We start from the raw sequence: 25,367 nt of genomic DNA, 5'->3' as shown, positions 1-25,367 counted from the left end.
GTAGATGAGATCCCTGTCTACAATAACTGGGTACAAGTCCCCGCAACATATACATTATCTTTACTTTTTCATGTTAAACATTTGTTTATGAAAAACCTATGAACTAAAGTTGCTCAGTAATTAATAGCATACTGAATTCAAGTTCCCCGCAGGTGATTCACAAGCCATGGTTTGGCCACCCCAGCCTATAATATGTTTCGTATTACAAGACCAAAAATATGTATTTTACAAACAAAACACACTTAGGCAGCAAGTTACCTGTTGAAATAGGCAAGACACTTTCATAATTCGGAATTAGGTGATTTGGGGATTCAGCTGCAGAAAAACCCAGAAAAGCGTGGTCCTCAGAAGGTAGAACTCACTAAAGGTAAACAACCTGCCAAGAAAAGATGACAAAGGAAAATAATGAAACCAAGCTGACTATTTGGGTTCACCTACTATAAAGACTGTAAAAAACTTCTCATGATATGAAGATATCATCAGGTAGTCTTCTCAAAGAAATTAGGAAGCATGACCCCAAACTAGTCACCATGATCCTGGACTGATGCTAGTCAGGAATGTAGGAACTGTGTGGGGAGGAAGTGGTCAGAACTGGGTTCCTTGCCCTGATTGCTGTAATAGAGGTTATGGAAGGTGTGGGTATCTGACACTTGGTTTAAAAAGCAGGAGGTTTGGAATCAGCCAAATTACACACTGAAACAACTCATTGTAGTTGGGATTTTCCATCACCTGGGTCTCTAATTCTCAGGCTCTTTCAACAATTGAAATCTGTAGCCTTCTTCTATTTGGAGGGTTTAAATCTACTGCCTCAGGGGTCCTAAAATCCAGGGATGACCTAACTGTCCATTAGTGACTGTTCTCCCTGACTGTGAGCTCCATGTGGGATAGGGACTGGGTCCCACCTGATTAACTTGTGTCTACCCTAGTGCTGAGAACAGTGCTTTACACGAGGTAAGAGCTTAACAAATACAATAATAATAATTACTATTATTATTTTTATTATTAGTAGTATCAGGGGAGCCTTCCACAATCCAGGTAGTAGTAGTCATAATAATATTTATTAAGGATTTACTATGTGCCGAGCACTGTATAAAAGTTGGGAAAGAGTATACGGGGGCAATCGGACACAGGCTCTGTCCCTTGAAGACAATCTATGAACGATCCCTCCTCCGGCTGAATGAACTTCATTCCATTCGCTAATGTTGTATAAGCTTGTCCACTGCCCGTTTGCTCCTGTCATTCCCATTATTGGAAAAGCACCAGCTCCAGGAACAGTTAATCTTTACCTTCAGCGATCCATTTTCACAGGACAGTGGCTGCCACCAGATGCTGGAAAAAGAAGATATAAATGGAGAAGTGGTGGGCCCCCAGCTAATAGGAGAATGTGTCATAAGCACCAGCTCCGGAAGAACCTTTGGAGCAGGGTGGCCCTGTGAAATGTGCAGGGGTCTGGGAATCAGATGACATGGGTTTTAATCCTGACTCTGCTACTTGTCTGCTTTGTGACCTTGGACAAGTCACTTCACTTCTCCATGACTCGGTTACCTCATCTGCAAAATGGGGATTAAGATTCTGAGCCCCTTGTGGGCCATGGACTGTGACCGACCTGATTAGTTTGGATCTTCCCCAGTGCTTAGAACAGTGTCTGGCACAGAGTAAGTGCTTAACAAATAGCATTTAAAAAAAGGGGCACGGAGGCTTTTGCCCCCAGAGGTGGTACTTTCAGGGTGAATCCACTTGCATCAGCCCTACAGCTTTTTTTAATGGCATTTGTTAAGTGCTTGGTCACTGTAATAAGCCCAGGAATAGATACAAGATAACCAGGTTTTGGATACAGGCCCTATCCCCCATGTGGCTCAAGGTCTGAATTGATGTGAGGAGGATTTAATCCCCAGTTTATAGATTAGATAACTGAGACAAAGAGGAGTAAAATCATTTGTCCAAGGTCACAGATAAGTGGTGGAGGCAGGATTGGAACCCAGATCCTCTGACTCCAAGGCCCATGCTCTGTCCACTAGACCACCCTGCTTTGGCAGGTCCATTCTACTGGGCTCTGGGGCAGAACTGGGTCCCCTTTTACCACCACGAATCTTTAGGGAAGTGGTGTGACCTAGCGTAAAGAACACAGACCTCAGAGTCAGAGTCCTGGCTCTGCCATTTGGATGTGGGATGACCTCAGTCAAGTCCCTTGACGTCTCTGTGCCTTTGTTTCTTAAACTGTAAAATGGGGATTTAACTTCTGTTCTCCCATTTGCTTAGACAGTGAGCCTGACAAGGAACAGGGACCATGTCCAACCTGATTATCTGTAGCTATCTCAGAGTTTAGTACCATGCCTGGCACATAGTAAGCACTTGCAAGCTCACTGTGGGCAGGGCATATGTTTACCATCTTTGTTATAGTGTATTCTTCCAAGTGCTTAATACGGTGCTCTGCATATAGTAAACATTCAATAAATATGATTGCTTGATTGATTAACAAATGCTCCCATTATTAAGGGAAGGTGGAGGACTTTTCTCTCCCATTACCGATTCCAGGGAGGCATTCTGGCCCCAAGCTCAGGTCTAAAATTGGGGTTTTCACTTGCCTCTATCAGACGGTGAGGGTGGGGACAGAGTTTTTGGATCCACTTCTTGGTTCTAGGCCAGGTGGGGTCATGGGCACCCAAGGCAGAGATGTCTACCTCCCTGCTAGACCACCTAATCAATCAATCAATCATACTTATTGGGTACTTATTGCATGCAGGAAATCATACCAAGCACTTGGGAGAGTACAACACAACAATATACAACAATATACAGACACATTCCCTGCCCACAACAAGCTTACAGTCTCTGCTCTGTCTCTCCCTCTCCTGCTCCTTCTGACCCTTTTGGCCTGGTCTTGTGTCTCTGTCCCCTGAATAAGCTGGTCACTTACAGTCTCAGGCCTTGAGGTATGGTCCGCCCTAAGGACACCTCAGCTGCCCAGGGCAAATTGGAGCTTATAACAAACGGAACTGCACGGTATCAAATAGGAACGGGGGTTTGGGCTGCAAATGTCGGCACTAGGGGATTCTGAGGGGACTGGCACATAGGGTCCGGGTCCGCCACTTGTCTCCTGGGTGACCTTGGGCAAGTCACTTAAATTCTCTGTGCCTCAGTTACCTCATTTGTAAAATGGGGATTAGGACTGTGAGCCCCATGTGAAACAACCTGATTACCTTGTATCTACCACAACGCTTAGAACAATGCTTGGCACATAGTAAGTGCTTAACAAATGCCATAATTATTATTATTATTATAGGAAATCCTGAAGGGCCCCCAGGGGAATTGCAGAAAACTGTGACAGACACCTCTTGCAGGTAAATTGAACATGGCGTTGCCTGGAAGCTGAGCCTGGACTAGTTGATCTCTCAAGATGGTTATCATTATTGTTATTATTATTACACTTATTGATATTGATTACATAACAGTAATAATGCGTGGCACAGTGGAAAGAGCCTGGGCTTGGGAGTCAGAGGTCATGGATTCGAATCCTGGGTCTACCACTTATCAGCTGTGTGACTTTGGGCAGGTCACAACTTCTCTGGGCCTCAGTTCCCTCATCTGTAAAATGGGGATTAAGACTGTGAGCCCCACGTGGGACAACCTGATCACCTTGTAACTCCCCCAGCACTTAGAACAGTGCTTTGCACATAGTAAGTGCTTAACAAATACCACCATTATTATTATTATGGAACTTGTTAAGCAAATACTATGTGCCAAGCACAAATTAATCAGGTCGGACACAGTCGTCGTTCTACATGGGGCTCATATTCTTAATCTCCATTTTACAGATGAGGTAACTGAGGACCAGAGGATTTAAGTGACTTGCCCAAGGTCACACAGCAATGTGCTGGAGTCAGGATTAAACCCAGATCCTACTGACTCCCAGGCCCGTGCTCTATCCACTAAGCCACGCTGCTTTTCAGACCTAAGGGTCTGTGAAGAGGTGGCATACTGGCTGCCAAGAAGCAAAGCCAGGAGGGGAGCTCTTTTTAGATGCAGATTTTAATGCCATGGGCACCCAGGGCTGACCTTAAGAAGGGGAGATTATAAATTAGAGGTGAATACAATTAGCAGAGGAAGAAAGCGATTAGATGTAGAAGCCACAGGCTGGAGTGTAGATGGGAAAGAATGAATGAATGAATGAAAGCCATATGCACTTGTTGACAAGGGGTAGGCAGCGGCGCCTGGGCAAAATGGTGGAAGGAAGGCCAAGGAGGGAAGTGGAGTAGGCCCCAGTAGTCAAGGCTCTTCACCTACCCACCGCAAGGCTGCTCCTGTCTTACAGGGAAGAGGGAGCTGACCACAAACACAGAGCCAGCTACCTCACTGTGCCCCACCCTCTCCCCCTGCTCCCTCATACCTGCCTGTCTGCCCATCCCTCCCAATTCACAACCAAGCCAGAACCAGGATAACCTCCCAGCCCAGCATCAGGTCTCTCCGGAACTCCAAGGCTTCCATCTACTGATTCGTCTTGGAGATAGTAATTTTAGGAAACTCATCCCTAAGACCGATAATTAAAATTGTGGTTTTTGGTAAACGCTTACTATGTGCCAGGCACTGTACGAAACTCTGGTCTGGGGTAAATCAGAGAAGCAGCGTAGCTTAGAAGCAGAGAAGCAGCATGACTCAGTGGAAAGAGCACGGGCTTGGGAGTCAGAGGTCATGGGTCCTAATTCCAGCTCTGCCACTTGTTAACTGTGTAATTGTGGACAAGTCACTTAACTCCTCTGTGCCTCAGTTACCTCATCTGTAAAATGGGGTTAAAGACTGTGAGCCTCATGTGGGACAACCTGATTATACCCTGTATCTCCCCCAGCGCTTAGAACAGTGCTCTGCAAATAATAAGTGCTTAACAAATACCAACATTATTATTAGTGGAAAAAGCATGGGCTTGGGAGTCAGAGGTCACAGGTTCTAATCCCGGCTCCATCACTTGTCAGCTGAGTGACTTTCAGCTGCGTGACTTTGGGCAAGTCACTTAACATCTCTGTGCCTCAGTTACCTCATCTGTACAATGGGGATTAAGACTGTGAGCCCCACATGGGACAACCCCATTCCCTTGTATCTACCCCAACGCTTGGCACATAGTATTCATTCATTCAATAGTATTTATTGAGCGCTTACTATGTGCAGAGCACTGTACTAAGCGCTTGGGATGAACAAGTCGGCAACAGATAGAGACAGTCCCTGCCGTTTGACGGGCTTACAGTCTAATCGGGGGAGACGGACAGACAAGAACAATGGCACTAAACAGCGTCAAGGGGAAGAACATCTCGTAAAAACAATGGCAACTAAATAGAATCAAGGCGATGTACAATTCATTAACAAGATAAATAGGGTAACAAAAATATATACAGTTGAGCGGACGGGTACGGTGCTGTGGGGATGGGAAGGGAGAGGTGGAGGAGCAGAGGGAAAAGGGGAAAATGAGGCTTTAGCTGCGGAGAGGTAAAGGGGGGATGGCAGAGGGAGTAGAGGGGGAAGAGGAGCTCAGTCTGGGAAGGCCTCTTGGAGGAGGTGATTTTTAAGTAAGGTTTTGAAGAGGGAAAGAGAATCAGTTTGGCGGAGGTGAGGAGGGAGGGCGTTCCAGGACCGCGGGAGGACGTGACCCAGGGGTCGACGGCGGGATAGGCGAGACCGAGGGACGGCGAGGAGGTGGGCGGCAGAGGAGCGGAGCGTGCGGGGTGGGCGGTAGAAAGAGAGAAGGGAGGAGAGGTAGGAAGGGGCAAGGTGATGGAGAGCCTTGAAGCCTAGAGTGAGGAGTTTTTGTTTGGAGCGGAGGTCGATAGGCAACGACTGGAGTTGTTTAAGAATGGGAGTGACAGGCCCAGATCGTTTCTGCAGGAAGATGAGACGGGCAGCGGAGTGAAGAATAGACCGGAGCGGGGCGAGAGAGGAGGAAGGGAGGTCAGAGAGAAGGCTGACACAGTAGTCTAGCCGGGATATAACGAAACTTAAATACCAGCATTATTAAGAGAGGCAGCTTGGCTTAGTGGAAAAGGCATGGGCTTGGGAGTCAGAGGTCATGGGTTCTAATCCCGGCTCCACCACTTGTCTGCTGTGTGACTTGGGCAAGTCACTTAACTTCTCTGTACCTCAGTGATCTCATCTGTAAAATGGGGATTAAGACTGTGAGCCCCACATACGAAAACCTGATTACCTTGTATCTGTCCCAGCGCTTAGAACAGTGGTTGGCACATAGGAAGTACTTAACAAATACCATCATTAAATACAAGATAAGTAAGTCCTACATAGGGCTCACAGGCTAAGTAGGAGAGAGAAGAGGTACTGAATCCTCATTGTACTGATGAAAGAGCTGAGGCACTGAGAAGTTAAGTGACTGGCTCAAGGTCATATAACAGGCAAGTGGCAGAGTGAGCATTAAAGCCCAGGACCTTTGGGAAGCAGTATAGTCCAGTGGATAGAGCATGGGCCTGGGAGTTAGAAGGACCTGGGTTCCAATCCTGACTTCGCTACTTGTTTGCTGTTTAGACCCTGGCAAATCATTTAACTCTTTTGGGCCTCAGTTCTTTAATCAGCAAAATGGGGATTCAATGTCTGTTCTCCCTCCTACTTTGAATGTGAGCCCCAGGTGGGAGAGGGACCGTGTCCAACTTGATTACCTTGTTTCTACCCCAGTGCTTAGGACAGCGCCTGTCACATGGTAAGTGCTTAACAAATACCATAAAATGGGTCTTCTGACTCCCAGGCCCATGATCTTTCCACTAGGCCTGCTGTTTCTAGAATCGATTCTACCTCAGAGCAAGGTAATAATATTTTAGCTGAGGGGCGAGAAGCCCATATATCAATCAACCAATCAATCAATCACTAACCAAGGTATTTCTTGAAGACTTTCTGTGTGCAGAGTTCTGTACTAAGCACTTGGGAGAGTACAATATGACAGTTTCCTACCTATGAGGAGCTTACAGTCTAGACGGAGAGGCAGGTACTAAAATACATTATGGATATGTACATAAGTGCTGAAGGACAGAGGGTGAGGTATTAACAAATCCTTAAACATATGGAGCCAATAAAAATAAGCCTCAGCCTAAAATCTTCTCTGGAGAACCCAAGTCTTCAGTTTTCCTGTCTTTGCTTGACCTTCCCTATCCTCAGCAGAGTTCACCTGACCATCCTGAGAGGCAGGTTGTTTCTGGGTACAGTATGGAGACCATGTAGGATCCAGGCACATCTCGAGTGAAATCCTTCCTCAAAATCATTATCCTGACCCCCACCCCATTCTGTGGATTCAGGGAGAGGCAGACTTCAGAGCTGAGAACCTTCTGGAGCAGTTCTTGCGAGAGTTTCCACAGTTGGATTTGACTTCCAAGCTGAGGTCCACGTTCACTTTTGGCCACCTCTCGCGGGCATGTTCACTGAGTTACTTTGAAGCATAAGATGAATTAGATAAACTCCTGCTTCATGGCAGTTTCCCTCAAGCAATGAGGAGCCACTTTCCCTGAGAGATGCCCTCTTTTGTACCTGTAGTAGAGTAGATGTCATTTTCTTGGTCTCTAGTGCCACCCAGCAGTTATTCTGAAGCTATCATTTGTGCTGCCAGAGACGAACTCTTTCCTTCTCAAATGCCTCCCTCTAGTCTGTAAGATCCTTGTGGGCAAGGATCGTCTATGCCCATCAACCTTCCCAAGAAACAAAAACTCCTCACTTTTGGCTTCAAAGCTCTCGATCACCTTGCCCCCTCCTACCTCACCTCCCTTCTCTCTTTCTACTGCTCACCCCATACACTCTGCTCCTCTGCCGCTCACCTCCTCATGGTCCCCCGTTCGCGCCTATCCCGCCGTCAACCCCTGGCCCACGTCCTACTGCTGTCTTGGAATGCCCTCCCTCCTCAATTCTGCCAAACTAATTCTCTTCCTCTCTTCAAAGCCCTACTGAGAGCTCACCTCCAGACTGAGCTTCCCCTTTCCCTCTGCTCCCCCTCCATTCCCCTCCCCTCCACCCCCTGCTCTTCCCCCTTCCCTGCCCCTCAGAACAACTGTGCTCATTTGTATATATTATTTATTACCCTATTTATTTTGTTAATGAGGTGTATATTTCCTTGATTCTATTTATCTTGATGATGTTGTCTTGTTTTGTTCTGTTTTGCTTTGCTGTCTGTCTCCCCCGCTTAGACTGTGAGCACGTCACTGGGCAGCGACTGTCTCTATCTGTTGCCGAATTGAACATTCCAAGCGTTTAGAAACGGGCTCTGCACATAGTAAGCGCTCAATAAATATTATTGAATGAATGAACAACCTGATTACCTTGTGTCTACCCTGGTGCTTAGAACAGTGCTTGGCACATAGTAAGTGCCTAACAAATTCCAACATTATTATTCTCTGTGCCTCTGTTACTTCATCTGTAAAATGGGATTGAGGCTCTGAGACCCACGTGGGACAGGGACTGTGTCTGATCTGATTTGCTCATATCCACCCCAGCACTCAGTACAGTGCCTGGAACATAGTAAGTGTTATGACTATTATTATTATTACTATTACAATTTCAGGAGTGGGGGCAGAAGGAAGGAACTGGACATCCAGAGACATAAGAGTAGTGGGCAGGGGGCAGAACAGCTGAAACATGAACTGTCCAGGATACAAGTGCACAGATGGACACCTGGCCAAGGGGAAGCTCTGGAAGGAATCCGATTCATTCATTCGATCGTATTTATTGAGCCCTATCTGTGTAGAGAAAACTGAACAAAGTGCTTGGGAAATAATAATAATAATGGTATTTGTTTAAGTGCTTACTGTGTGTCAGGCACTGTACTAAACGCTGGGATGGATACAAGCAAATCCAGTTGAACACAGTCTTTTGTCCCACTTAGAGCTCACAGGCTCAAACCCCATTTTACAGATGAGGAAACTGAGGCACGGAGAAGTGAAGTGACTTGCCCAAGGTCACACAGCAGACAAGTGGTGGATGTGGGATTAGAAACCCTGACCTTCTGACTCCCAGGCTCTTGCCCTATCCACTACACCACGCTGCTTCTCGAAGTACAGTACAACAATAAACAGTGACATTCCCTGCCCACGATGAGCTTACAGTCTAGAGGGGTGGAGACAGACACCGATACACATAAATAAAATGACAGATATGTACATTAAAGTGCTCTGGGGCTGAGCGGGGGAAGAGCAAAGGGAGCAAATCACGGTGTCACAGAAAGGAGTGGGAGATGAGGAAAAGTGGGGCTTCCTTAAAGCCTCCCCTAACTGGGCCCCATTCTGTTCTTGCTCATCTTTGAATCCAACCATCACCACATAGAAGGTCCATTTAGTGAAAGATCAAAACGACATGGAACCACTCAAACTCAGCACCACGGACCCCAACGGATAAACCTCTCTGACCTGGAAGACCTGAGGACCTTCTGGAGCAGCTCTTGCGAGAGTTTCCGGAGATGGATTTGACGCCCAAGCTGAGGGACCAAATTCACTTCTAGCCACCTCTCGCAGGCATTGACAAGCAACTCCTGCTTGAACTGGTGAGGAAATAAACATCAAAAAGGGAAAAAGAGAAGAGAAACAGGTTTACAAAGGAACCCGTGAGCTCAGGGCGCCACCGAGTGGAATAACTGGTTTAAAACAGAAAAAGGTCGCAGAGTCTTCATTGGCAACTGGGCAGCAATTTAATCCCTCCTTAATATGCCTAACACAAACAATATTTCCGCATGAATAAAGCCCTTAGGCTTGATGATTCCCCCCCCAAACCATAACATACTAAGAAAGGAGGAAAAAGTAAAAGGAGATAACAATAACACATCTCAGCAGTCCTAGTAATAACAAATAATAGTAATTTAAGGTAATAATAACTACATGCCACGCACTGTATAAAATGGTGGAGTTCATTAATTCATTCAATCGTATTTATTGAGCGCTCACTGTGTGCAGAGCATTGTACTAAGGGCTTGGAAATTACAATTGAGTAGATACAAGATGATCAGTTTGGACCCAATCCCTTGGCTCACAATCTAAGTAGGAGATGAGGTTTAGAGAAGTTCAGTGTCAAGGTTGGATAATTTTTCCAGGAGAAGGGGGCGGTCCACAGTGGCAAAGGCATCTGAGAGGTCGAGGAGGATTAGGATGAAGTAAAGGCCGTTGAATTTGGTGAAAAGATCATTTGTGACCTTTGAGAGAGCAGTTTCTGTGGATTGAAGGGTACGGAAGCCAGCCTGGAATGGGTCAGAGAGAGAATTGAGGAGAGGAACTTGTCACAGCAGGTGTAGACAATTTGCTCAAGGAGTTTGGAAAAGAATGGTAGGAGGGAGATGAGGTAACTGGAGGGAGCTGTGGGGTTTCTCTCTCTCCCAAGTGCTTATAAAGTGCTCTGCAAATACTAAGTGCTCAATAAATATCATTGATTGATTGACTGATTAGAAGAGGAAAGTAACAAAAAAAAAACCCAAAACACAGTTCCTGCTTTCCAGAAACCATCAGTTCAGTTGGTTTATGTTTCACTAGTTTACTATCAGGTCCCCAGCAGCTTACCTTGCAACCAGCAGAATAAAAACTGTAAATGGTGGCTGAGCAAATCCCATTCTTCATCATGATCACACACCTGGAAATAGACGAAGCTTTTCAACTGCAAGCTATATTCCACTTTAAGGAATCAGAAAGTCCTAGATTCTAATCCCAGGTCTGCCATTTGCCTGTGTGACCTTGGGAAAGTCACTTAACTTCTCTGTGCTTCGGTTACCTCATCTCTAAAATGGGGATTAAGATTATGAGCCCCATGTAGAACATGGACTATGTCCAACCTCATTACCTTGTATCTACCCCAGTGCCTGGCTGGTGAGATAGCCCAAAATATGTCAGGCTCTACTGCCTACTCTGTGTTAGTCTGGATTATGGATTGCATCTTTTGACCTAAAATTAGCATGCAGAAAGTATGTTGGACTAGGAATCAGGGTGTGTGGATTCTATTTCATTCTACGCCTCTAGGTGATTTTAGTTACTCACTCTTTAGGCCCTGCAAAATGGGAGCAATAAGATCTGTTCTTCCTGTTAAAAATCTTTTGTTTAACTGAGTTCTTCAGAAGAAAGGTGTTGAGTAATTACAGGGTATTATTTTTCATCATTATTATTTAAGTTTATTCTCCAACAAAGAAAGGGAATTAACATTTGCTGTTCCTTGATCTTGTCTCTCACCATCAATTCCTTGTTCACACCCTCCCTCCTGCCTGGAACTCCTTTTTCAATAAATCATGGAGCCAACCCCCCCAGGAGTTTTTCACCACTCTCCCCCCTCTTCAAATACACTACTAAAATCATATCTCCTCCAGGAAGCTTTGCCCGAGTAACTTTACACCACACACCCTATTCTTCCTCCCTTTTGAGTCCACTTCTTAATTTGGGTCTTTATCCCTTAAATGCTTTGATACTCAACCCTCACCCACAGCATTTACCTACATATTTTTATACTCTGTTACTTAACTTCTCTATAATCCATTTTAATGTCTCTCCCCAACTAGACCGTAAGCTCCTTGTGGTCAAGAATGATGTCTGCCAATCTACTGTACTCTCCACCCAAAATAGGCACTCAATAAATACACTGGGGAACAAAGGGGTTAAACTAGGGTGCCTATGGTGGGTGGTCTGCATTCCCAAGATAATAGTAGACAGTGCAGGGGACAACCAGCCGAAGCCAACTGCAAACACAGGAGATGCTCCACATAGAATTAGATCTTGGTGAAATTGACTAGAACTAGTTGACACTGATGAGGTAAAAGTTAACCTGTGGTCAGAGCGTGGCAACCAAACTTGCTCAGAAAGTATGACGACAATTTTTATGTAACAAGTGACTCATTTGAATGGTCGTGCCAAGCATGGACCTGGGAGTCAGGATATTCCTGGTTCGGCCACTTGTTCCTCTAGACTGTGAGCTAGTTATTGATAGGGAACTTGTCTGCTAATTCTGGTGCATGGTAGTCTCCCAAAAACTTAGCACAAAGTAAACACTCAATAAATACCATTGATTGGTTAATCTTTTGGGAGAGGCAGGGAAGTCAGCAAGTGGGATAGGATAAATACTTAGATCAGCATGGTTGCAGTTTGGATGAAAAGGAAAGGGCAGATTTTAGCAATTTCGTGAAGATAGAACCAATAGGTGGTTGACTGAATATGTGGGTGAAATGAGAGAGAAATGATGAGTGTTTGGCATCTGTTAAGGACCTCTGGTGTGACAGGGGAATTTCAAAAATTGCAAGAAGGACATTACATCATGCAGCATGTGCCCCTTAACCCTAAAATTATTCTGGTATTTGTTAAGTACTTTCTATGTGTCTAGCATTGTCCTAAGCACTTGAGTTAGTACAAGATAATTAGGTTGGACAATGTCCCTGTTCTACATGAGACTCACAGTCTAAGTAGAAGGAAGAAGAGGTCTTGAATCCCCATTTTACAGTGAAGGAAATTGAGGAATAGAGATATGAAGTGATTTGCCCAAGGTCACACAGCAAGAAATTGTCAGTCAGGATTAGAACCCAATTTGTCTGACTCCCAGGCCCATGCTCTTTCCACTAGGCCATGCTGCTTCAATAATGTGAATGACTGGTGATCATCCTAACAGCACTAAGATGTGGGTTTTCATGCTTTCCTCATCGACCAAATCACTGATGGAATTTAATTCGACATGTTTTTTTCCTCCAGGGCTGGCTACTGGGAGATGCAGCGTGGCTCAGTGCAAAGAGCCCAGGCTTGGGAGTCAGAGGTCATGCGTTCAAATCACAGCTCAACCACATCAGCTGTGTGATTTTAGGCACATCACTTCACTTCTCTGTGCCTCTGTTACCTCATCTGGAAAATGGGGATGAAGATTGTGAGCTCCATGTGGGACAACCTGATCAACCTGTATCCTCTCCAGTGCTTAGAACAGTGCTTTGCATATAGTAAGGGTTAAACAAATGCCATCATTATTATTGCAGGCCTATCCCGTCCTCCTCGTCTGGCTGGCAGGACCTGCACTATCACCCACTATCTCCTTTTCTTTCTCCTGTTGGAATCTAGACTGTAAGATCATTAACCTTGCAAGGAAGCTAGCTAGGCTGGTCCAAGAGGGTGGGAGGGAAGGAAACTTTCCGTTTGGCTGTGACTGGGAGGTGTTTGGTGGGGTTTTGAGCTCTGGTTTGCTAGCTGATTTCCTGAGATTTCAGAGGGATTAATAATGAGATGACAAGATATCCTGCATTGGGGTTGGGGTTCCGCCTGGCCACCATCAGGAAGAAGAGGTCACCCCCAACCACAGTGGAGTTAGTAGGACAGTGGAGTCCGGATTTAATCAAGGATTTAAAGGAGGGACACCAGAGTTACTCACTTTTGAAAGAGGCTCGGGAACTCCAGGACTGAGGCGGCTGCCATGACTCCCAGGACATCTTCCATGCTCACGTCCAACTCAATGCTGTAGAGATTCTTGAGGGCAACAGCAAATGCTGAAAGATTCAATGTTCACAAAGAAAACAGTTTCATCAGAAGCATCTCTTTTACAGTGGGGAACACTGATCAAAAGCCTCCAGGACTAGCTTTATTTCCCCAACTTCACACTGCCTCTTCTATCCTGTCTGGACACCCACCAAACCTGACTGCATCATTCCTCATGGCTCTTTATCGGTACTGTCTTATCCTTGTACTGAAGCGTTACGACCCACTAAGGGTATCTAGTTTACGTCCTACTAAATGAACCTGAGGGTCATGTCTTTGGAAGTTTCTGCCCAGTCAGTATGAGAGGAAGAAAGAGGCTAGCATAGGGAAAGGGTGAAATAGTGGTCAGTGACAGACCAGGTTGTGGCCAGACTGGACAGCCCTACCATCCCTGGCCTCATATTCACTATGCTTCTAAGCATCTATAGAAGTTGGGGCATGTAGAGGGTTCCAGTGAAAGGAATTCATTCTTTTTAAATGATTTATGCTTCACAAATCTCCATCTCCAGTCCTCACCTCTCTCCTTCCCTGTAATCTCTAATTTCCTTCTGCCTTCAGAACATCTCTACCTGGATTTCCTGCTGACACCTCAAATTAAACACATCCAAAACGGAGCTCCTTATTTTCCCGCACAAACCCTGTCCTCCTGTCTTTCCCATCACTGTACTCAATACCAGCATCCTATCTCACAGGCCATCTTGGCATTGTCCTTGACTCACGTCTGTCATTCCACTCACATATTCAATCTTTCATCAAATCCTGCCGGTTCTACCTTCACAACATTGCTAACATCCACCCTTTCCTCTCAATCCAAACTGCTACCATGCTGATCCAAGCACTTATCCTATCCCATCTTGACCTCTACATCTGCCTCCTCACTGAGCTTCTGCCCTCCTGTCTCTACCATACTTTCCTCTGCTGCACATATCATTTATCAATGAAAATGTTCAGTCCATGTCTCCCCACTTCTTGAGAACCTCCAGTTGCTGCCTATCTACCTCCACATCAAACAGAAACTCCTTACCATTGGATTTAAAACACTCGATCTGCTTGCCTCATTTTACCTCACCTAATACAGCCCAGCCTGCACCCTCTACTCTTCTAGTGTCAGCTTCCTCACTGTGCCCTAATCTTGCCTATCACTCTCCAAACCCTTTTCCACATCTTCCCCCTAGATTGGAACTCCCTTCCTTTTCACATATACCAGACCACCACTCTCTCCAACTCCTAAAGCATTACTGAGGTCACATCTCCTCATCTCCCGGCTAGACTACTGTGTCAGCCTTCTCTCTGACCTCCCTTCCTCCTCTCTCGCCCTGCTCCGGTCTATTCTTCACTCCGCTGCCCGTCTCATCTTCCTGCAGAAACGATCTGGGCCTGTCACTCCCATTCTTAAACAACTCCAGTCGTTGCCTATCGACCTCCGCTCCAAACAAAAACTCCTCACTCTAGGCTTCAAGGCTCTCCATCACCTTGCCCCTTCCTACCTCTCCTCCCTTCTCTCTTTCTACCGCCCACCCCGCACGCTCCACTCCTCTGCCGCCCACCTCCTCACCGTCAATCGGTCTCGCCTATCCCGCCGTCGACCCCTGGGTCACGTCCTCCCCGCGGTCCCGGAACGCCCTCCCTCCTCACCTCCGCCAAACTGATTCTCTTTCCCTCTTCAAAACCCTACTTAAAAATCACCTCCTCCAAGAGGCGTTCCCAGACTGAGCTCCTCTTCCCCCTCTACTTCCTCTGCCATCCCCCTTTACCTCTCCGCAGCTAAAGCCTCATTTTCCCCTTTTCCCTCTGCTCCTCCACCTCTCCCTTCCCATCCCCACAGCACTGTACTCGTCCGCTCATCTGTATATATTTTCGTTACCCTATTTATTTTGTTAATGAATTGTACATCGCCTTGATTCTATTTAGTTGCCATTGTTTTTACGAGATGTTCTTCCCCTTGACGCTGTTTAGTGCCATTGTTCTTGTCCGCCCGTCTCCCCCGATTAGACTGTAAGCCCGTCAAACGGCAGGGACTGTCTCTATCTGTTGCCGACTTGTTCATCCCAAGCGCTTAGTACAGTGCTCTGCACATAGTAAGCGCTCAATAAATACTATTGAATGAATCTCCTCCAAGAGTCAATCCCTGATTAAGCCCTCTTTTCCCCAGCTTGCTCTCCCTTCTGCATAGTCTGCGCATTTGGATCTAGGACTTTGGACATTTGATATTCACCTTATCCCTAATCTCATAGTGCTTATATACCTATCCTTAAATTATATATGATAAATTATTTATTCATATTAATGTCTGTCTCGCCCTCTAGACTGCAAGCGCTATATAGGCAGGGAACATGTCTGCTAATTCTTATGTATTGCACTTCATAAAGTGCTCTGCATAAAGTAAGTACTCAATACCATCAATTAACTGATAAATGTGGGTGCTGAGAGGAGGGTAATACTTTTCCAGAGATGAGCTTAGCTCATGAGCGGAAACACAGGTGTAGTATGGGTTTGTTGTAGAATTTTTTTTTCCTCAGAGATTCTCTCCTTCCATGAGTCAACTCTTGTGCCTCACTTTTTCCTCCCTGTTCCTCTCCCTGGCAGCTATTCTTCCTCTCTTTAGTTCTTAGTCGTGTGAGTGTGTGTGCATGTGTGTACCTCACTTCCCCTTCCAGCTATGGCCCCATCTCCCTGCTTCTTTTCAAGCTCAAAGTCCTTGATTGGGATATAAACATCCAATGCCTCCCATTCTTCTCTACCAACTTTCTTCTCGACTTCCTGCCAACTGGATTTCAAATTTTCACTGTACCTAGAATGCATTCACCAGAGTCTTCAGGGACTGGTCAATGGACTCTAATCTGTGCTAATAGTCCTCAATCTTTCAACTGTCTTCGACACTGCTGATCATTCCCTTCTTCTAACAGCACCCTTCAACTTTGGCTTTAATGATGATACTCTTACATTTTTGACTGCTCCATATTCAATCTACTAGGTTTTCCTCTATGATAATTTTCCAGATCAGTCCCTTCCACTTCACCTTTATGGCCATCATTGACATCCAAGTCACCCCCTTCCAGCAGGACTTCCCCATTCGTCAACCAATCACTGGAATTTATTGAGTCTCTTTTGAGTGCAGAGTCCTGTACTAAACTCTTGGACAAATACAACTAACTGAGATATAAATAGCTTGCCCAAAAGAAACATAAAATTAGCCTTCCTTACTAATCTCCCTGCCTTTAACCTCTCCCCTCTTCATTCTATCCTATATATAGGTGCTTGGGTCATCTTTTCACAATGGAACACACCCTTTCCCTCCTCAAAACCTTCCAGTGAACCCCTTTCTTCTCTCATGTAGCAAGTTCTCCTCAACTCTTGCTCCAAGACCTTCCATAACCTCCACCTATCTTAGATATTCTATCCCATCTTCTGCTACAACCCAATTCACACTCTTCACTCCTCCCAAGCTATCCTGGTGACTGTACCTGACTCGTGCTCATTTATTTGCATACTTTTGATGTCTGCTCTTACTCCCTAACATTTGTATATTTGGTAATATGTACCACCTTCATCTCGCATTTAATTGAGAAATCCCAAAGGACAGGAATCATAACTCTTAAATGTTTTGTGTATTCCCACCACCCCTTATAGTGCTCTTCACAAGCTAAAATGATCAGTGCAATGTTGTTGCTGATAAGGATGTTTAAGGCCTTTGAAATATTGTAAGCATTTTATGATTTGTTTGAATAAGTTCGGTCCTTTGGAATTAAGTCACACAAACCTTTTGGCTATAGATAAGTGGTTCAAAGAATTTCCATTAGTACATGGAAAGTTCACATTACCTATTTTAGTGATAAGTGGGTCATGAATCTCCAATGATATTTTTATTTTCCTTGTTTTGGTTTTTTCTTTGTCTTCTCTGTCTTTCCCAGTAATTGTCCTTGAGAGTTTGGCTCCAGCTAAAAAATGAAGTGGATTCATTGGTTAGATATGGGAGGTTGTGGGGGTGGGGGAAGGGTTAATTTTTTCCACACTTAAATGTGCTATCTTGACCTCAAACAATTTATGCCCTCATGCACGTTAAGAAAAGACAGCTTTTCCCTGGGATTGAAATAATTTACCTAGAAACCTCATCAGGAAAAATCTGCACACATTTCCAACCATTCTGTCATGCCAAAAGGGCTTATTTTTCAGTCACAAATAAGCAAATACCTCATCAAAAGTAAGCTAAATTTTCACATCAGTTTAAGTGCCACAATGCCTTTGCCTTCCCTGTGGCACAGACCCTAAAATGAGTTCTCTGCATGGCTCTGTAGTGACTCCCAGCTGCTCTCCAGCTGGAGCCGTACCCCTATAGTGTGATTTTCTCCTATAAGGCAGGAAGGTGACTTACCTTTCCTGTGTCTATTCAGGCTTTCCAGGTCATGTGGGTTGGCACGGGCCATGGCCCAGGTGAAAAGCTTGGACAGTGTTTCGGACTTGCACAGGTAAGCCCGGTGCAATTCCCAGGAAAACCCCAGGCACTCTAGGATTACATCTGAGGAGACAAAGTAACTGGTAATCACAAAGCAGCAGTCAGCCAGTTACACTTATTGAGCACTAACTATGTGCAGAGCACTATACTAAGCACTTGGGAGAGTGCAATACAACAATATAACATATTCGCTGCCCACAGACAGCTGACAGTCTAGAGGTCTACAGTTTACAGTTTACAATCTACAGTGATCTGGGCTAAATTCCCAAAGTGGGGCTGAAGGAAGAATGACTATTCTGCTAAGTACTACTCTGCTACAGTACAATGCTCTGCACATAGTATATGCTCAATAAATATGATTGATTGATGGATACATGCCCACGTGCATAGACAGTGCAGAAGGGAGAGGGAGCAGAGGAGATGAGGGCTTAGTTGGGAAAGGCCTCTTGGACAAGATGGAAATTTTGTGAGGCTTTTAAAATTGAGGGTTCAAACCTATCTTTTTGAAAGCAGTGCTTCCGCCTTGTCTTGGGGATCCCCCCTCTTCCGGCCCAATGGGGAGGAGAAAAATTGGTCTGGGTCAGTCTCTTCCATCTGACTCACCTGGCTCTCTTCCTTGTGTAACCTTCTGGATGTAAGAGCCCAGCAAATCATTTGGGGTGACAGTTAAATGTTGACAGGGTGAACTTCAATGCAGAAAGGCACCAGAAAAATGGGAGTTATAAGCTCATGAGTCCCAAAAACAAATACACTTCCTTTCAAGACATGCTTCCTATAAGATCTGTTTGGTGTCTCATTATATAGTCCCAATTGGAACAATATGTATTAATCCTAGAAATTCAGTGGTAACAGATGAAGACTAATCTAGAAATGTTTAGGGAAAAAGGTGAAAAATCTTTATTCTTGCTTTCAGATTGCAATCATCTCTGAAGGCTAATTGTGAAGGTTGATGGCTTTGTTCGATTATCGGTCCACATCTCATTCTAAGAGGTAGCTTATACTTGCTCTCAAAACTCTGTTACTATACCCAGAGAGCCTTATTCATTTCATCATCATCATCTTTCTGGGGAGAGAAAATGCTAAAAAACATGAACTCAAAGCCCCAAAGATCCCAGGCCTGTAGGAACCAAAAGAACTCACCCTGAGACACTCACCCCCTCCCCCCAGTGTAGCCTCCAACTTTACTAAGCACTCACTCTGTTCATGGTTCTATCAGACCCTAATGGACCCAAACAGACCAGGATATATTTCAGATCCTCTTGTGAGTATCGCTTCACACCTTTCCTCAGAGGTTCTAGCATTTCTGTCTCCTTTCACCTCTTTATTCATATCTGTGGGTTCATTCACACTTACTATTCTTGCCCCATGTACAAGCTCATTATTGGGAGGAACTAGCTCTTCCTCTGGGAAGCAGCAAGATCTAGCAGTTAGAGCACAGGCTCGGGAATCAGAAGGGTTGGGTTCTAATTCTGGCTCTGTCATTTGCCTGCTGTGAAACTCTGGGCAATTCATTTAATTTCTCTATGGCTCAGTTTCCTCATCTCCCAAGATAAAGCACTGACTGGGCTCACTGGCTAGCTGAGAGAAGGCCCTGCTCGGGAAGTGGACTTGTCCCAAGGGAGCATTCCCAGAGGGGTGATTTGAGGAGGTCTGGAGCAATGTAGCCAGCGAGGACACACCTTGACACAGAACCCCATTTGGAAGGTAATGATAGGACGGGACCTTCTTTTCCAGGACTTTGGGCTGAGGAGCAAGGCCAACAGTTTCTCCCCTGGCAGCATTTTGGGGAAGGTAAGTTACTGAAACAAGCCTTTTCCCCTGACTCATCTTCCCCAGGGTTAGATCTGGAGCTCAGCAGAGGCCCTCAAGGAAAACTAGGGCATCCTCTCCCAGAAGGCTCTGTGGTTTGTCCCTTTCTAATCTATGCTGTCCTCACTGCCCTGACCCTGGCCCACCCCAGGCCTCAAATGAAAAATTGGCACCTAAAAGCCTGACCCAAATTGGCGTGGTCAGGGTAAGAAACAGAAGACAGCCTCTCTCTCCTACAACCCCCAAGCTCTGTCAACTCCTACCCTCCTGGGGACCTGGGTCAGATCCCAAATGCAAGTAGGGAGAGGGGGTTAGGAAACAAGGCAAAACCCTGCAGGGAGCAGTGAGGCCTGAAGCCTGTTACTTGGTCTCAGCGACGAGTTCTTTGCTGGTCTTCGTCTCTGGCAGGGGTGGCAGGAAGGTGCTTGGAAACGGGGCTTCAGGGCTTAGGTCCTGGGGCTCCAGGTCCTCACTGAGGGCCATCGGCGTTTCATCTAGAAGGAAGGAATGGTGCTTTTTTCATGGTCCTGGGGAGAGGGTGGGCCTAAGAATTCTGCGGTTTCCTTCATTTACTGACTCATTTTTATACATCATGGCATTCATTAAGGGAAGCAGCATGGCTCCATGGAAAGAGCACGGGCTGGGGAGTCAGAGGTCATGGGTTCTAATCCCGGCTCCGCTGCTTGTCAGCTGTGTGACTTTGGGCAAGTCACTTAACTTCTCTGTGCCTCAGTTACCTCATCTGTAAAATGGGGATTAAGGCTGTGAGCCCCACGTGGGACAACCTGATCACCTTGTATCCCCCATCAGCTCTTAGAACAGTGCTTTGCACATAGTAAGCGATTAACAAATGCCATCATCATCATCATCATTCAGTAAGCACTTAATGCATGCCCAGCACCATGCTAAGTGTTGGGGTTGGTAGAAGATGAACGACTGACCAACAAATCCCATTCCACCCAGAGTTCCCAATGAGAGATGGCAAAGGAATCTTAACCCCACTGTTCAGCTCACAAAACTGGGGCACAGAGAGGTCAGTGGCTAGGTGTAATTTTCAACCTGGATCTCTTGATTCCCAATCCCATGCTCTTTCTGCCAGGTTTGCTTTGAATGCACAGGAAACAGCATGGCATAGTGAATAGAACATGGGCCTGGGAGTCAGGAGGTCATGGATTCTAATCCCAGCTTTGCCACTTGCCTACTCTGTGACTTGGAGAAGTCATTTCACTTCTCTTGGCCTCAGTTATCTCATCTGAAAAATGAGGATTGAGACTGTGAGCCCCATGTGGGACAGGGACTGTGTCGAACAGGGACTGTGTCCAAGCTGATTTTTTTGTAGCCACCCCAGAGCATAGTACAGTCCCTGGGACATAGTATGTGCTTAACAAATACCTCAATTATTGTTATTATTATAAAGATTATGACATTTATTAGGTCCCAAGGGCTGGAGTAGGCACAAGATAATGATATTGGACACTCTCCCTGTATCATATGGGAATCATAGTCTAATTGGGAATGAAAACAACTATTTGTGTGGCTCAGAGGAAAGAGCACAGGCTTGGGCGTCAGAGGTCATGGGTTCGAATCCCGCCTCTGCTACTTGTCAGTTGGGTGACTGTGGGCAAGTCACTTAACTTCTCTGTGCTCACTTACCTCATCTGTAAAATGGGGATTAAGACTGTGAGCCTCACGAGGGACAACCTAACTTGTATCTACCCCAGCGCTTAGAACAGTGCTCTGCACATAGTAAGTGCTTAACAAATACCAACATTATTATTATTATTAAACCCTTTTTTACAGATGAGGAAGCTGAGGCACAGCAAAGTTAAATGACTTGCCCAAGGTTAACGGATGGCATGTACGTTTAAGGCCAGGACAGAACCCAGGTCCTCTGACTTCCAGGCCCTGCTCTTTTCTACTAGCCCATACTGCTTCCCCTGTGGCTGAATACTAAATCAACCCCAAAATGAGACTCTCAGAGTGACCTGCCCTGCTACATCTTGAGATGCCCAGTGAAACCCAGAAACAGAGGGATCAAGACTGCAGCTCTTCCCTTGCCCAGAGTCCGAGGAAATGCTTACACCTGTCTGGGATCCACAAAATTGGTCTCAACAGGATTGGTTAGTTCCTAGAGGACCCAGCTGTGTCCATTCTGAGTTCCCTCCAGATGAACCAACACCAATCAATTAATCAACTGTATTTATTGAGAGCTTACTGCGTGCAGAGCACTGTACTAAGTAAGCACTTGGGAGAGTACCGTAAAACACTCTAAGTTCGTAGACATATCTCCTGCTCACAGTGAGCTTACTATCTAAAGGATTAGTACCAATGCCTCATAGCCTGATTTTAATGGCGGGTGGGGGTGGGGTGTTACTCTGAACGAGCCTGCTTTGCAGAAACTGCTTTTCAGAGATAATCTGGGTATCTGTCCCAGATCTGATGGGGGGGGGGGAGGGGGAGCTTCACCCTGAGGGCCTCTGTAACGGGCTTGGCCAGGGTAGATCCAACTGATTTTGGACCCAAGTCTTGCTTTGACCCACACCTGAATCCTTTCTGGAAATAATAATAATAATTGTCAGTAGTAATAATGATAATGATGGTATTTGTTAAACACTTTGTGCCACCCACTGTACTAAGCGCTGAGGTAGATAAAGGGCAATCAGGTTGATCACAGTCCCTGTCCCCTCTGGGGCTCACCTATTCTGTTGTACTGTACTCTCCCACATACTTAGAATAGTGCTCTGCACATAGTATGTGCTCAATATATACCATTAATTGATTGTTAAGTGAGAAGGATGCCATGATAAAATGAATCCCCATTTTACGGATGAGGAAACTGAGGCCCAGAGAAGTTAAGTGACCTGTCTAAGGTCATAAAGCAGGCAAGTGACAGGGCCAGAATCCAGGTCGTCTGACTCTCAGGCCAGAGCTCTTCCCATTAGGTCATGCATGTGTTAGGTGCTTCCCACCTCAGCACTGTCTTCCCACCCTTCTGCCAAATCAGTGGTATCAAAACAGTACGGATCCATCCAGGCAAGCTGAGTGGGAGTAAGAAGTGGCCAGTATTCCCAAATCACCTGATGATGTAATCTCATCCCAACAAAGTCTAGTCCCAACCAAAAAAAAAAAGGCATTTGTCAAGCTCTTATTATGTGCCAAGCATTTTGGTAGGTGCTGGAGCAAATACAAGATAATCAGGTTGGACACAGTCCCTATCCCATGTGGAATGACAGTCTTAATCCCCATTTTACAGATGAGGTAACTGAGGCACAGAGAAGTGAAGTAACTTATCCAAGTTCATAGAGCAGACAAGTGGTGAACCAACATCCCCTAGGGGTTATCAGCCTTCCATGGTGAATTGTGGGAAGACAATATTGATTTTAATTTGCCTAACAAGTAAGGACTTTTGACCAGACTGTGAACTTCTCATGGGCAGGGAACATGTTTACCATCCCTATTATATTGTTCTCTCCAAAGCTCTTACTCTAGTGCTTGGTACAAAGGGAGCACTCAAAAAATATCACTGATTGATTGAACATGTCTACCAACTCTATTATATTGTACTCTCCCACAGGCATAATACAGTGCTCTGCACACAGTATGTGCTCAATAAATATAACTGGTTGATGGACCACGAGTAGGTAGAGTGGAATTTGAGTTTCCCAAACTAGTGTTAGGTGTACACTGTCAAGAGGCATCCACTTGGGCTACGAGCATCGGTTTTGTTGTAAAGGATCATTTGGGGGAGAAATGTTTCTTCCTTCTTCCTACCTGTCAGAATAGCCTTTAGCGACTCATTAAGGAAAACTTGTGTTGACTTGTAGTCCTGGGCAAGTCCCAACAGATCACCCGGAAATATTTCTGAAAAGTTCCAGCGATTGGTGAGCCCAATTTGCTTGCGCTGATAACGCCGGTGACACACTGTTGGACACTTAAAGAAACAGATGGAGAAATCCCATTTAGTCACAATTAACACAGTTGGAATTTTCTATTCAGATGTGGCGAGAGCAAATGGGAAAATAATCCTCCTAGTTTTCATATTTTGAGAGGGATGAATAATCTCTCAGCCTCTGATTTGCTATGCTTTTTCTCCATTTAATTGGAAATACATTCTGATGGTATTTCTTACTTACTTTTCAGGCTTTTACTCTTAAGGAAGATAGACATCCATGCTCTATTTAACTCTCTGTGCTTATGCGAAATCCAGTCCTTGCCCTTGGATTTGTATCCTTTATTCACCACCACCCCCCAGGCCCAAAGCATTTACATACATATCTGTAATTTATTTATAGTAATATCTGTCTCCCCTTCGAGACTGAAAATCTCTGTGGGCGGAGAACATGTCTACTAACTCTGTTATACTGTATTCTCCTATGCACTTAGTAAAGTGTTCTGCATGCAGTAAGTAAGTAAATCAATAAATATGATTGATAGATTTCTGATGCTAATGATGAGAGTAGCAAAAATCTGGACTTGGTAGAGTGGTGGCTGATAGTTTGATTTTATAATAGAGAAGAAGTGTGGCCTACTGGAAAGGGCCTGGGAGTCAGAGGACCGGAGTTCTAATTCCATTCCTCCACTTGTCTGCTATTGACTCTGGGCAAATCATTTAATTTTTCTGGGCCTCAGTTCCTACATCTGCAAAATGGGGATTCAATATCTATTCTCCCTCTTAATTAGAAAGTGTGCTCCATGTGGGACCTGATTATCCTGTATCTACCCCCAGCACTTAGTACAGTGCTTGGCACATAGTATTTGAATGCCACAGTTATTGTTATAATTATTATATTTATATACTTGCTTCCTTCACTGAGCATCTTAAATTATATGAAAATTCTATGTCTCCTTAAATGTAGTCCTGGCGAAATGGATGACTGTCTGCCTATATAGAAAAGTGGAAACAAGTCTGAATAGCATGTGCATTTAAAAATAGATTTGAAAATGTTTACAGACAGAGCTATAAGGACTACCAACTTCCTGGGCAATTTATAAAACTCTAGGCTTACAGGGTGAGAGTTTTAGTTTAAAATACTTCCTTCTCTCACTGGCAAGAGGGTTTCCCCTTCCTTTCAAAATGACTGGGGCAGCACTGAACCCCAGCTTACAGCCTCTACTCCAACCAACTTACTTTCCAGTCGCACCCTTCCAAGCACTTAGTACAGTCTTCTGCACACAGTAAGCATTCATCATATATCACTGATTAACTGACTGACTTCATATCCAAACCCACTGTATCCCTGCCCATGTTGTCTCTTGTGACAAGCTCCCTCCTCCTCTCTACCAAGTCTCCCCTTCTCTTTTCAATCCACAACCAAAAACTTTCCCTAATACACCCCACCCAACCTCCACCCTGGCCAGTAACAGAGAATGACCCACTTTTGCTCCTCAGTGGCTTCTTGGAATTATTGTATCCTTGTGTGTTTGTACTGATGGTCAGCTTGTTGCTTTATTTCCACTGTTAAGAGTATCCTGGATATCTGCAAACTATTATTTACCTCTATAGTCTCCTACAGTATATGCTTCTAACTCAGCTAGCACTCAGTGAAATGCTTGACTGACTAACTCACTTCCTGAGAACAAATGGAAGCAAACAGTAACAGAGGCAGCCAGCTACGTGTTCTTGTGGTTTTGGTTGCAACTGCAAATCACCATTGGCTTTCTCTCTG

General features: G+C 45.1%; 1 protein-coding gene across 1 annotated transcript; it reads right to left on the bottom strand.

The window, feature by feature from the left end:
* Positions 1 to 251: 251 nt before the first annotated feature.
* On the bottom strand, positions 252 to 23,630 carry LOC100682199 (BTB/POZ domain-containing protein 16-like). The gene is made up of 10 exons (XM_029080435.2): positions 23,473 to 23,630; positions 20,066 to 20,195; positions 18,496 to 18,578; positions 17,812 to 17,955; positions 17,261 to 17,377; positions 13,336 to 13,450; positions 10,512 to 10,581; positions 9,375 to 9,505; positions 1,287 to 1,329; positions 252 to 376 (listed from the first exon to the last, which is right to left on the bottom strand). The coding sequence occupies exons 2-10, from the start codon at positions 20,182 to 20,184 to the stop codon at positions 362 to 364; spliced, it is 837 nt and encodes a 278-aa protein (XP_028936268.1). The 5' UTR covers positions 20,185 to 20,195; positions 23,473 to 23,630; the 3' UTR covers positions 252 to 361.
* Between the last annotated feature and the right edge of the window lie 1,737 nt (positions 23,631 to 25,367).

This window comes from Ornithorhynchus anatinus, chromosome 16 (genome assembly GCF_004115215.2).
Source record: "Ornithorhynchus anatinus isolate Pmale09 chromosome 16, mOrnAna1.pri.v4, whole genome shotgun sequence".
NCBI lineage: Eukaryota > Metazoa > Chordata > Mammalia > Monotremata > Ornithorhynchidae > Ornithorhynchus > Ornithorhynchus anatinus.
This window is presented reverse-complemented; position numbering and strand designations above follow the sequence as displayed.